Raw genomic sequence first — 11,700 nt, forward strand, 5'->3', positions numbered from 1 at the left:
TAAGTTTCTCCTGGCTGCACAATTTGGGGGAAACAAAATGAGCTCGCCTCATGCCAAGAACAGGATAGGGGGATTGGTTCTCCTCAAGTCAGGACTTACTGGCTTGCTTTGTAGCTGCCCGACCCCAGCTGTAAATAAGATGCACCTTTCTCAATGGGTGGGTGAACAGACTCGGTGCCAATGATCTGCCTATGAATGCTCAGCGCATTCACCACTGACAGAGAGATCCTGTCCTTCCAAGAGCCCGAATTTCTACCCCCCAACGTTGTATCTATCTATGGCCACTCTCTCTCCTTAGCGTGGGGGAGCACTGAGAAGAAGAAAAACAGCCCTGTAGCACTTGGGTTGGATTTGGAGGGGGAAAGGGGCCAGTGGGCGAGGGTTGCTCGACCCTTCCCCCCATCAGCTGCCGCATCCCCCCTTCACATCCATCCGGTAATTTTTCCTCCACATTGTGGTAAACCAAGAACTCCAGCTGGGGAAGGGGTGCTTGAGACAAGCGGCAAGCGGGTCAGATTATGCTCCTCTTTCATGGCCACCTCTGAGTTGTATCCTCCCCCCTCCTCTTGCCATTTTTGTGGCTCTTTGGCAAGCCAAGGAGCCTGACTCTGTGTCTGCTGCTGAATGTCCTACTTTGTCTTGGTCTCTCACACATGTGCACTGGAATCTGTGGCCGGGGTCACCTCGGACGTTTTTGTGTGACATCCCCCCCCAAAGTCCTGGTTGTGCTACCCAGTGAGTCTGGCACTCAGTCACAGAGAGCTTTTACAGCCCAATGTTGCAAACCGCCTTTCTTTCACACACACCCCCGCCTCAGTGTCTGCATGCCCAGCTCGTGTCTCACTCACCATTCTGCAGTCAAGCCACTGTGCAGATGACAGCCCTGCCGAGAGGGCCAGGACTTCGCCTCCCCATCCCCACCACATATCTTCTTGTTGACTCTTCTTGTGTGTGTGGTTGCTGATGAATAAAACTGGATTTTTTTTCTAAATGCACCGGCTCACTGACTCTACTTCTGTTTCTTCGGGGGGGGGGGGGGGGCAGGCATCGGTTAGCTTGTTTTTGGGAAACACCTACAGCTAATGGTATATGCATGGCAGGGGAAAGAGTTCAGCCTCAACCCTCTAGTTCAACATTTCTCAGATTGTGGGTTTGGACCCACTAGGTGGGTTGTGAGCCAATTTCAGGTGGCTCTTGTCTATTGCACAGGGCTGTCAAGGGGAGGATAAATGTGAAGGACACTCAGCCCTTTGGAGGAAGGAAGAAAGATGATATGTATCTTATAACCACTAGGGGGTGCTGCTCCCTTCACTAAAAACCACTAGCAAGGCTAGATGTTGGAACAGAGAGTTCAGCCTCAACCCTCTAGTTCAACATTTCTCAAATTGTGGGTTTGGACCCACTAGGTGGGTTGTGAGCCAATTTCAGGTGGGCCTTGTAGCACCTAGCAGAGCTGCTATTGAACATACAGAGGTGAAATACAGGGGGCAGAGCTGCTGGGCAGGGCGGGAGAGGGGCCTGGTGCTTTGCCCTGAATAGGTGGGATACTGGAAAGGGGGGAAGGCTGAACGGTTGGAGAAAGATCCAAGTGTGTTCTGCATTGACTTCCAAGCTAGAATGTTTGAATTCTGAGCCATGCAAAATAACAGCATGGGCACACTATGTAATGACCGCGGCTTAGGTTTGAAGCCTAACTCGATGTCACTTCCAGCCATTGACTGATGACATCACTTCTGGTGGGTCCCGACAGCGTGTCATGCTAAAGAGTGGGTCCTGGTGCTAAAAAGTTTGAGAACCACTGCTCTCGTTGAAAGCAAACCGGATAGTAGGTAGGAGGAAAAGGCACACCACCCAAGATCCTAGCAAGGCTCTACCAGGCAGAGTGAGCCAATATTCGGACAACTTAGGACCAGAGAAGACCCAAGTCAAATCCCCCACTTGGCCATGAAGATCACTGGGTGGTCTAGTCTATCACACAGGGCTGTCAAGGGGAGGATAAATGTGAAGGACACCCTGAGCCCTTTAGAGACAGGAAGAAAGATATGTAGTTCATATCTTATAATCACTAGGGGGTGCTGCTCCCGTCACTAAAAACCACTGGCAAGGCTAGATGTTGGAACAGAGGAAGTTTACAAAGTTTGCATTGCCTGAATTAGTAGGTACACTTGCTAAATGAGGCTGGGGCCAGGCAGCCCCCACTGCAGATCCTGGGGACCACTGGTATTATGTATACCTAGAAGGCACAAGCACATAAAAACAGGCTCTGCTTTCATGATCCATCCATGATCTAAAAGGGATAAGCACATGCACACACCAACATGTGTGCTACAGCAGGGTGCGTGCCTGAGGCTCATATGTGTTGCTTACTGCATATGTGAACTGTGTGAGAGAGCCATGACAGTGTAGTGGTTTGGGAGCTGGATTTTGACCTGGAAGATCCAGGTTCAAATTCCAGCTTAGCCATGAAACTCCCTGGGTGCTGTTGGGCCAGTCACACACACACACACACTCTCTCTCTCTCTCTCTCTTTCAGACTCACCTCCCTTGTAGGGTTGTTGTGAGCTCAAAAGGAAGGGAGGAGCCATGTACACCTGAGCTCCTCGGAGGGAGGGTGGTATAAAAAGGTGAATGAATAAATAAGCGGCCCTGCTGTGAGGTTGAAGCAAACCTCTTCAGCATGTGCTGGAAACAAACGTATGGAATTGAGTTGCATATCCCCAATGCATTTCAAACAAATTAGCTCTGCATTAAGGGGCTGTGAGCTGGTGCCAATGCCTTAGCTGACTGGCTCAGAAAGAAGCCTCAGGCAAGACAGCCCCCCCCCCCCCGCTGAACCGCTAATTGCTCCAAGTGCCCTGGGATTCGTGCAAGTTGGAGGAATCCATTTGTTTCCCACCCCATCGGATTTCTGCTTTGGTGTGGCATCCACTTAACAGAGCACATCCAAAGGTCCAGGCAGGCCAGCCCTGTTAGGGCTTTTTTCTCCGGCCCCCCCTCCACCCAGCCCCCTGGGGGGCTCCAGCAGCTCAGGAAACCCTTTGCCCTGGCTTCCAGACTGCTTTCACTCCAATCTGCAGTCCAGACCTCAGCCACTGGTCTAGTTGGCTGCCCTCGCAGAATAAAAGCCAGCCAGTGCCCGAACCACACTACAGAAGGACAGCGGGGGGCTGTACCTTAATCCCAGTTACTGGAAGCAATGGGGACAGAACCCATGACCTTGTGTGCGCAAACCAGAACACTCTGCATCCCTGCAAAAAGATAATATTTCTTTACTCAGCATGTTAAGCTGTGGAACTCCTTGCCACAGGATGTGGTGTTGGCACCTGGCCTAGATGCCTTTCAAAGGGGATTGGACAGATTTCTGGAGGAAAAGTCCATCTCAGGTGACAAGCCATGATGGGTACGTGCAACCCTTCTGGTTCTAGAAGTAGGTTGCCTCTGGTGTGGCAGGTACAAGCATGTGGCAACAGGATGCAGGTCGCTTGCTGCCTTGTGTGCTCCCTGAAGCATCAGGTGGGCCACTGTGAGTCCAGGAAGCTGGACTAAATGGGCCTTTGGCCTGATCCAGTGAGGGGGTTCTTAGGACCTACAGCCCCCCCCTCCTAGGGAGGAAGCAGCCCGCCATAGCGCACGTTTCTCAGGATGCTTTGAACCCAGAGCCTCTTTTAAAAGAAGAAACCAAGACACAATAATTCGCTTTTTCTCCGTTGAAGTTTTCTTTGCTTTTTTATGAAAAAAAAGGATCACACATCATTTCGGCAACAAACAGAATGCAAAAAACAAAGGGATGGGGCAATTGAAAAAAAAACAAACATAAAACATAACAGGATAAGGGTGGGGAGAAGGGACAAAAATCCTGGCTCCTTTCCTCTCGATTGTCTGCAAAATATCCTTGTGTTCCATAGAAGGCAACGGGCAATTAAGTGCTTTCTATTCAACATTCGTGTACATTCTTGCTCTCTCGGTATCTCTTTTAAAACATCTCTCGGGTGAGTCACTTCTACAAATACAGTACAACAGTTTGTTTGTTATTAAGCATGTGTGGGTTTTTCCTGTTTCCCCTGGTCATTTTTATTTTATTTTTATTTTTCTCTTATTTATTTTACAGTCACAATCCAACCGGAAATTAAAAATAAAGAGTCTAAATGTCAGATTGTGTTTGCTTCTCTCTTTTTTTCCTCTCTCTTTTTTTTTATAATTTCATAATTTTTTTCACAGTTTTTTTTAAAAAAAGTTTATATATTTATATATATATTTATATATTTATAGCTTTATATTTATAATTAAAAAGTTGTTGAATCCATTTTGCCTCCCCCCTCTTTTCTTTTTTCATTCTTTCTTTCTGTGTGTGTGTGTGTGTGTGTGTGTGTGTGTGTGTGTGTGTGTGTGTGTGATGGGGGGAGCTGTCCTTTCAAGGGGTTATAATACAAGGAGGGGCAGGGGAAAAGAAAGGGCGTAATGAGGCGTTTTGGTACATTAAAACTGTACAAAAAAGTTTGCGTGGCGTTGTAAGAAATTTTATCCGCCGGTGTCTTCAGAAAGCCGTGGGTCTGGACTTGGAGAAGGCAGGCAGGAAGTATCAGCACCACTGTGGTTCTTTGTAAAGGGGTTGTGAAGTGTTCTATAAATTGGGGGGGGGGCCTCTCCCTTTCCCACTGGCAACTCGCCTAAAGTACTCGGTACCGAGGCGGATAACTTTTGTTGAAAAAAGTCTAACTGTTCGTAGTAAGTAAGCAAAATCTCTCCCCCTTGTAGTGCTAGAATAATACACTCCATTTCAGGAAGAAACAATTGCCGTGTCTCGGTTTTGTAGTGTACGAGTTTCTTTTTAAGTGCACGGACACTGTTGTCCTCATCGCTTCTCTCCCCTTTGCCCTGCCCTGCCCCCCTCTCTCCACTCTCATCCCCTCCCCCGCCGCACCCTGCTCAACCATCCCTCTCATCAGCCTGGTCCGTATTCGGGCTCCTGCCTTGACAAGACAAAGAGGCCAAGTCCAAGACTAAAGGCCCACGGGGAGTGGGGTAGGAGGAGAGGGTAGATGGATGAACGAACGGACAGATGAGCGTGTGGGGAGGCTGGCGATGCTCGCTCTGCTTCTCAGTGGGCACTGACAACACTTGCTCCACAGGTCCTCAAGCACAACGTAGGTTCTTTGATCCCACCAAGCAATGCCAGGTTTTTCGAAAGTGCCACGGCTTCCTCGGTCTACGAATGGTGCTGGGAAGAGGGTGGGAGACCCATTGCAGCAATTTGTCCTGTACCGCTGTCCAAGAGTCTTTGGGAGGAAGTCTGTCGGGTCCAGATGATGCCCCGTTTTCCCCCCCTCCCCTCAAAAGTGCTTCCTGGGTTCCCAAAATGGAAGCAGCAACCACATTGGGTTCTTCCCAAAACCACATTGGTGCCTTTAGGGAATGGCTGATGAAAGAGGGAAACTGTTTCAAAGGACAACTGAGGAACTTACATTCAACTTGCAGGAGGACGGTTTTTGTTCAAGGGGCTGGGTCCTCATGCCGCGTACACAGGAGAGCCCTCCCTCGTGATTCCAAATAGCGAGGGGGGGTGATTGTTGATTCCGGTAGTTTGGCAAAAAATATATATATATATAAAGAGGAAAGCATGCATACAGAATTCGGTGGCCACTCTTCCATCCTTTCAGCTTCACGCAACCCAAGAAAGATGTCCACCAACGGCTCTGTCCACGCAATACCCTTCTCAACTGTGGTTTTCGGGGCGGTCTGCTCACAACAGTTCTTTGCCGGGGGTTGGAGAGTGGAAGATTGGGGCAGAGAGGTCAACAGAAAGTTCTGACGGCATTTGTTCATGTTTCTCCCTAACCATGCAGTTGCTGACTTAAGGATGGGTGGGAACATGGACGGCCAGAGAACGCCAAGTCCAGATGGCTGTCCTCTCGATATATCCTATGAAGATTTGAAATAAAGTCGGTGAAGGGAGGCACCTCTAGTTCAACGAGGTTCTCATGGTGTCACTCAGTGCCCCACAAGTAGCACCAGTTCAAGGGTCCAGGAACAAGCTCAGCACCCCATCCTGTAAGTCTGAAAAGGCTCCCATTCCCTTCTTCCACAAGTGACAAACCTGCTGAATCCGTTTTCGGGAAATCTTGTATTAAAATCTCTTTGTTTGTCGATTGGTCTCGGCCATCATGCACCAGAGCATCAACACAATCATGCTGTCGTTAAAAACAGGCACATACTTTTCGTTCCATCCCAGTCTTCTTCTCCTTCCACAGTGGGGCAGAGGTGCGTTAATCTGAAATGTGGCAGGAGTATGGGATGCTATCCCAGAGTTCCCTTTTCCAGAGGCAATTAGCAAATCACGGGGACCCCGTCTGTGTTGAAGATCATCCCCGTGGTAGGCTCGTATGTCCCTGCTAGGTAGTAGAGGTCTTCACTGTCCTGATACTTCTTGGTCTTCAGCATCTGTTCATACTGTTCCAGGTCAACCACCAGACATTTGTGCGAGATTGTCTGGACATCATTCTCGTCCACATGAGAAGACTGGTACAGTGCTCGCTGAATTAAAAAGGAAAGAGAGAGAACATGAGGTTAGATTATTTAGAAAACTCTTCCCCTAGGCCAGGGGTTCCCCAAGTGTGCATCGTGATGCCTTAGGGATCACCATGGGATTTCCCTGGTTGCCTTCCTACCTGTTTCCCCCAGGCTCTGTCATCTTGGAACTCCCAAGATTTGGTCATCTTGGAACTCCCAAGATTTGGTGAGATCTAAGATAGCGGAGCCCAAATCTCACAAGACTTGGATCTCACCAAACCCTGCAAGGTTTGGGCACCGCCATCTTGGATCTCGTGAGATTCCACTACCTCTAAGATGGTGGCATCTGACTCAGCCAGGAAGAAGAGGCTGTGGGGGCATCATGACCCAGGTAAGTTTGGGAACCACTGCCCTAAGCTGTGAATGCTCCAGGGCCAAGCAAAAGGAGAAGAAATTATCTCCTTCGGCACACAATTTTTGCTAAAGATTCTGTCATTGCTTTCAACAACAGCTTCAAGCTCCTAGTCCTTGAACATTTCATATTCACCATTCATCCGGCCCAGTGAGTGCTGCGCTATTCCTGTGCACCCAAGCACCGGCTTGTGCCAACTCACCTCCATGAAGTCTTTCCTCTGGCTGGAAGCCTGCAGAGTGGCCGAAAGGCTCCTGCTGGATTTCTGATCCCAGCGCTGAAATTGGGAGCGCCGAGAAGTGGGGGGGAAGAAGATAAAACAAATTAACTATCTCAGGAAAGGAGGACAACCAGACAGCCAGCAATATTCACAGTACGAGAAATCTAATTCCCCGAGAATGGCTGTGCCTCCATTATTTTTTATTTACATGATTCAAAGCCCACAGTTCCCTCATGGTGTTGTGGTTTGGGAGTTGGACTTAGACCTGGAAGATTCAGGTTCAAATCCCAACAAAGCCATGAATCACTTCCTGAGTGATCTGGGGTCAGTCACTCTCTCTCTCTCTCTCTCTCTCCCAGCCTCACCCACACTGCAAGGTTGTTGTGAGGACAAAAGGAAGGGAGAAACCATGCACACAATCCTGTGCTCCTTGGGGGAAGGGTGGTATAAAAATGTGGAAAAATAAAATAACCGGCAGCCATCAGCTCCTTGCTGGGTGAGGGGCTTTCTGCTCACAGTCATGAATGGGCACCCCCATTTTACGTTAGGGCAACAAAGATATCCACCCAGAAACCGAATACCCCATGGCTTTCGGCTCACTTCTCAGCGATAACAGAAGCTGTTCCTCTCCAGCTCCCAGCCAATCCCTGGTCTGCTTCTCCCCCTTGCAAGAAAGTCAAAGGTGGCCAACTTACCTTGCCCTCATTGAGCTTCTTCCCAGGGTTGGTTTCTTCAGGGTGGTAGAACCATTTGACTCGGACCACCATATTGTTCCCCCAGGACTCCCACATGCTCTGGATGCGGCCAATGTAGGGCAGGTTGGGTCGGCCGGCCGACAGGAAGACGGCACAGTCCCCGATGCGGATGATCTCCTTCCCACGGACGATGGCCTTGTAGAAGAGCTTGCGGGCCTTCCCCTTCATCCCACGCCTCTGTGGAGTTAAAACAGGCACCTGAGTGCCACGGACAGCTTGCACGCAGGCCTCTCTCTCTCTCTCTCTCTCTCTCTCTCTCTGTGCTTTGGAAGGCACACTGTTCTTGCTTGCTCCGGGTGAGCCTGGAGCCTTTTCACACATTACGGGCAGAGGTGTGAGCTTCAGGAGGACTGAAATTCTGCACCCAGGGGACTCAAATTTTGCAATCTGCATCAACTAAGCCAATTAAGACAGACTCTGCACCCTTGCTGATGCCAGCGGCCCCAGACAAGAGCGCAAATTTAGCAAGCAACCGTGTCCTCTCAGGGCTCGCTGAGTGCCCCTTCGATCCACTGCAGTTTCCCAGTTCTTTCAGGAAGAAGTGGAAATCCCTCTTCCCTCTGTTTGGCCCCTATTGGCAGCCCCTCCTGGCAAACCTGCTCACCAGGGCTTCCTCCCCTGCACCCCCAGAGCAAGCTACCCACTCCTGAGAGCCAGAATGGCCTAGTGCAGGGGTGCCCAAACCCTGGCCCTGGGGCCACTTGCGGCCCTCGAGGCCTCTCAATGCGGCCCTCAGGGAGCCCCCAGTCTCCAATGAGCCTCTGGCCCTCTGGTGATTTGTTGGAGCCCGCACTGGCCCGATGCAATTGCTCTCAGTTTGAGGGCAACTGTTTGACCTCTCGGTGAGCTGTGGGATGAGGGCTCCCTCCACTGCTTGCTGTTTCACATCTGTGATGCAGTAGTGGCAGCAAAGGAAAGGCCAGCCTTGCTTTGTGCAAGGCCTTTTATAGGCCTTGAGCAATTGCAAGACCTTCATTCATTCATAGAAGTTCATCTTTAATATATTCATTTATGTAAACATATGTAAATTTATTCAAACTTGAAATGTAAATTAATTCTTTTTTTCCCCCGGTCCCCGACACAGCATCAGAGGCAATGTGGCCCTCCTGCCAAAAACTTTGGACACCCCTGGCCTAGTGGTTCAGGAGTCTGGCTTAGATCTAGAAGATGCAGGTTCCAATCTGCATCTGCAGCTGCAAAGCTTCCTGGGTGACCTTAGGCCAGTCATTCTCTCAGCCTCACCTACCTCACAGGGTTGTTGTGAGGACAGAAGGTGGAGAGGAACCATGTGCACCACCCTGAGCTCCGTGGAAGAAGGTGACAGTGGGGGAAAAAAATCTCATGCGGAGAGGAAGAAGGGAAATGGAAGCACAACTTGAGAGAGACCCCAGAGGCGTCACCAAGGCTCACCTGGGTAGGCTTCCCAAACCACTTCCAAAGCTGCCGCGCAGGCAGGAAGGCCGCGATCTTGGGCCTGTTCTCCACCGAAGGCAGCCTCTGGCGCTTGGCCAGCTCCTTGGTGGTGGGCAGGTGGATCCCTTCGCGCTTTTTGGGGCGGTTCTTGTTCCCGCCCTGCTGCTTCTGGGTGGTTTGCTGCTGCTGCTGCTGCTTTGGGCCTGGCGGGTGGGAGGCTGCCCGAGACTTCCCTGCCTGCTTGGCTGGTTTGGGTGGGAGGGCCTGCTGGATGGAAGAAGTGCCCGGCTGGGCCTCGGCTGCCTCGTCGTCAGAGCTGCAGGAAGAGTCTTCGTCTGTGGTGGACGGGGAGGAGGAGGAAGAGGAACTAGAGCTGGAGGAAGAGGAGGTGGAGGAGGAGGAGGAAGAGGAGGAGGAGGAAGAGGAGCTGCTGCTGCTGGAGGAAGAGGAGGAGGACGAGTTGGATGAAGACACAGGGGTGGAGGCCCTCGAACTGGCCGAGCTGCTGTCTTGAGCGCCCCCACCATTCTTCTGGCCGTCCTCCTCTCCCTCTGACTCCGAACTGCTGTCGCTACTATTGCTTTCAGATTCGTCTCCTGCGGGTACTGGCTGGGCTTTGCTCTCCTGGTCCTTGGAGGTGTTCAGGTTCTCTCCCGAACTGCCAAACTTGCCCCCAAAATTTGGCTCTCCGTTGGCCGCCTTGCTCCTGGAACTCTTCGGCTTGGGGTCCGAACTCGCCACCGGAGTGTAGCTCAGCCCCAGGATGTTCTTGGCCTCCCTCCTGCCAGCCAGGCTGGCGTCTCCCAGCATCCTCATGGCCTCCTTGGTCTTCTTGGTCTTGGGAGACATGACCCCCTCGTGGTCCAGCTTGATCAGAATCTCACTGTCGGGGATCTTCCGCTGCGCCTTGGCCGTCGAGCCAAACTCCTGCAGCTCCTCCGCAGACTTCCCTTTCTTCGACTTCGCTTTCCCGGGGGAGCCGTCGGAAGAGCAGAAGGCTCCCAGGACACCAGACACCTCGGCGTAGGGTTCGCTCCCACGGATGTTGCTGAATGTCGGAGCCTGGAAGGACGCCTGGGTCGGGCCATGCATTTTGGTGGCCATTTTGGCCTTGCTGCTTTTACTGTGGTGTTTCTCTTCTGCCGGAGCAGAGGGCGTCCTGACCGGGACCTGCTGAGATTTCCGCGAGCCTTTCACCGTTTGCTTGCTCGGGGAAACTGGCTTTTCTGGCACGAGGGAAGGGCTTGTGGGTGCTTCCCCCTGGCTTGCCTCTTCGGTCGGGCTGGTCTCTTCTGCAAAAGCAGCAGGAAAAAAGGAACGTTTAAAAGAGCATTTGCAGCACATGACAGTGGCTTCCCTCGTGGATCTACAGCAGCAGGAAGGGACAACCAAAATACTCAGGCGCTTGGAATGTCTCCCCAAGGCTAAAACGGGGGTGTCAGACATAAGGCCCACGGGCTGGTTATGGACCACAGAAGCTCTTTGTCAGACCTCACAGTAACTGGGATCTTCTAAAAAGAAAAAGAGGGGGGTCGACATGTCGTACCTGCTTTCTGCTTGGTACTCGGCTTCCTCCCACGACCTTTGCCTTTTGTTGCCGGCTCCTCTGATCCCATCCCATTCCCCTCTTTTCCTTCATTAGTGTCCTTACTGGTCTTGCGGCTGCGGCGCTTTGTACTGGGAACCAAGAGGGCAGGAGAGGGCTCAGCACCTGGAAATAGATAACATGGATCTTTGGCACACAGTTCCTTCTCTCTCTCTCTCTCAAACCCACACCCCGCTCTCTTCTAAACACATCAGGCCTGGATTCAAAATAGGACACCCACAAGAAGCTACACCACAGGCCATGCACACAAGGATGGTGAGGTCCAGCTCCCACATGCACGTTCTGGCTGTCTTTCATGCACTCCAGGCACGGGCAGGAGCTAGAGTGACCAAGTGACGGTCAGAATGTAGGACCGGCGCTATTCTTCTGGATCGGCTGTCTGCTTTGGGGAAGGATGAAAATCTGAAGGAGGGAACATGAACAGGAGTCCTATCCCGCCTAGAAGACAAGTCCTTGAACCTCTTCTACAGGCGCATACAAAGTCCCTGCCACAGGACTGCCGCAAGAGGCCAAACTCACACTGGATCTTGTAGTCGGGCGGAAGAAGCCGGATGTGAGACAAGGGAATCCGCCCCGTATCCCCATCATCAAACTCCACGGTTATCAAGTCCCCATCTTCCTCCTGGTCGTGGGCGCCTGAAGACACCAGAGGAAAAATCGGACAAGGTCTTAGCTTATGAAAGGAAAGGGCCGATCGACTGACGTTACAACACTATGCGGGTGTCCCCCATATCCGCGGTGCCTGTATCCACAAACCCCCTCCCCACTGTGCAAACGGCTTCTTTGA

At 51.4% G+C, this 11,700-nt stretch overlaps 1 protein-coding gene across 3 annotated transcripts in view; it reads right to left on the reverse strand.

The window, feature by feature from the left end:
• Nucleotides 1-4,919: 4,919 nt before the first annotated feature.
• The window catches only part of TNRC18 (trinucleotide repeat containing 18), a 97,098-nt gene continuing 90,317 nt past the window's right edge, over nucleotides 4,920-11,700 (reverse strand). For all 3 annotated transcript variants that reach the window (XM_066640482.1, XM_066640483.1, XM_066640481.1), the window contains 6 exons: nucleotides 11,433-11,549; nucleotides 10,854-11,018; nucleotides 9,305-10,599; nucleotides 7,835-8,071; nucleotides 7,122-7,196; nucleotides 4,920-6,531 (listed from right to left, as the gene is read on the reverse strand). In XM_066640482.1, coding sequence (XP_066496579.1) covers nucleotides 6,325-6,531; nucleotides 7,122-7,196; nucleotides 7,835-8,071; nucleotides 9,305-10,599; nucleotides 10,854-11,018; nucleotides 11,433-11,549 — 2,096 coding nt within the window. In that variant the 3' untranslated portion in view covers nucleotides 4,920-6,324. The remainder of the gene's footprint in view (nucleotides 6,532-7,121; nucleotides 7,197-7,834; nucleotides 8,072-9,304; nucleotides 10,600-10,853; nucleotides 11,019-11,432; nucleotides 11,550-11,700) is intronic.

The sequence above is a fragment of the Tiliqua scincoides genome, chromosome 13 (assembly GCF_035046505.1).
Source record: "Tiliqua scincoides isolate rTilSci1 chromosome 13, rTilSci1.hap2, whole genome shotgun sequence".
Classification (NCBI taxonomy): domain Eukaryota; kingdom Metazoa; phylum Chordata; class Lepidosauria; order Squamata; family Scincidae; genus Tiliqua; species Tiliqua scincoides.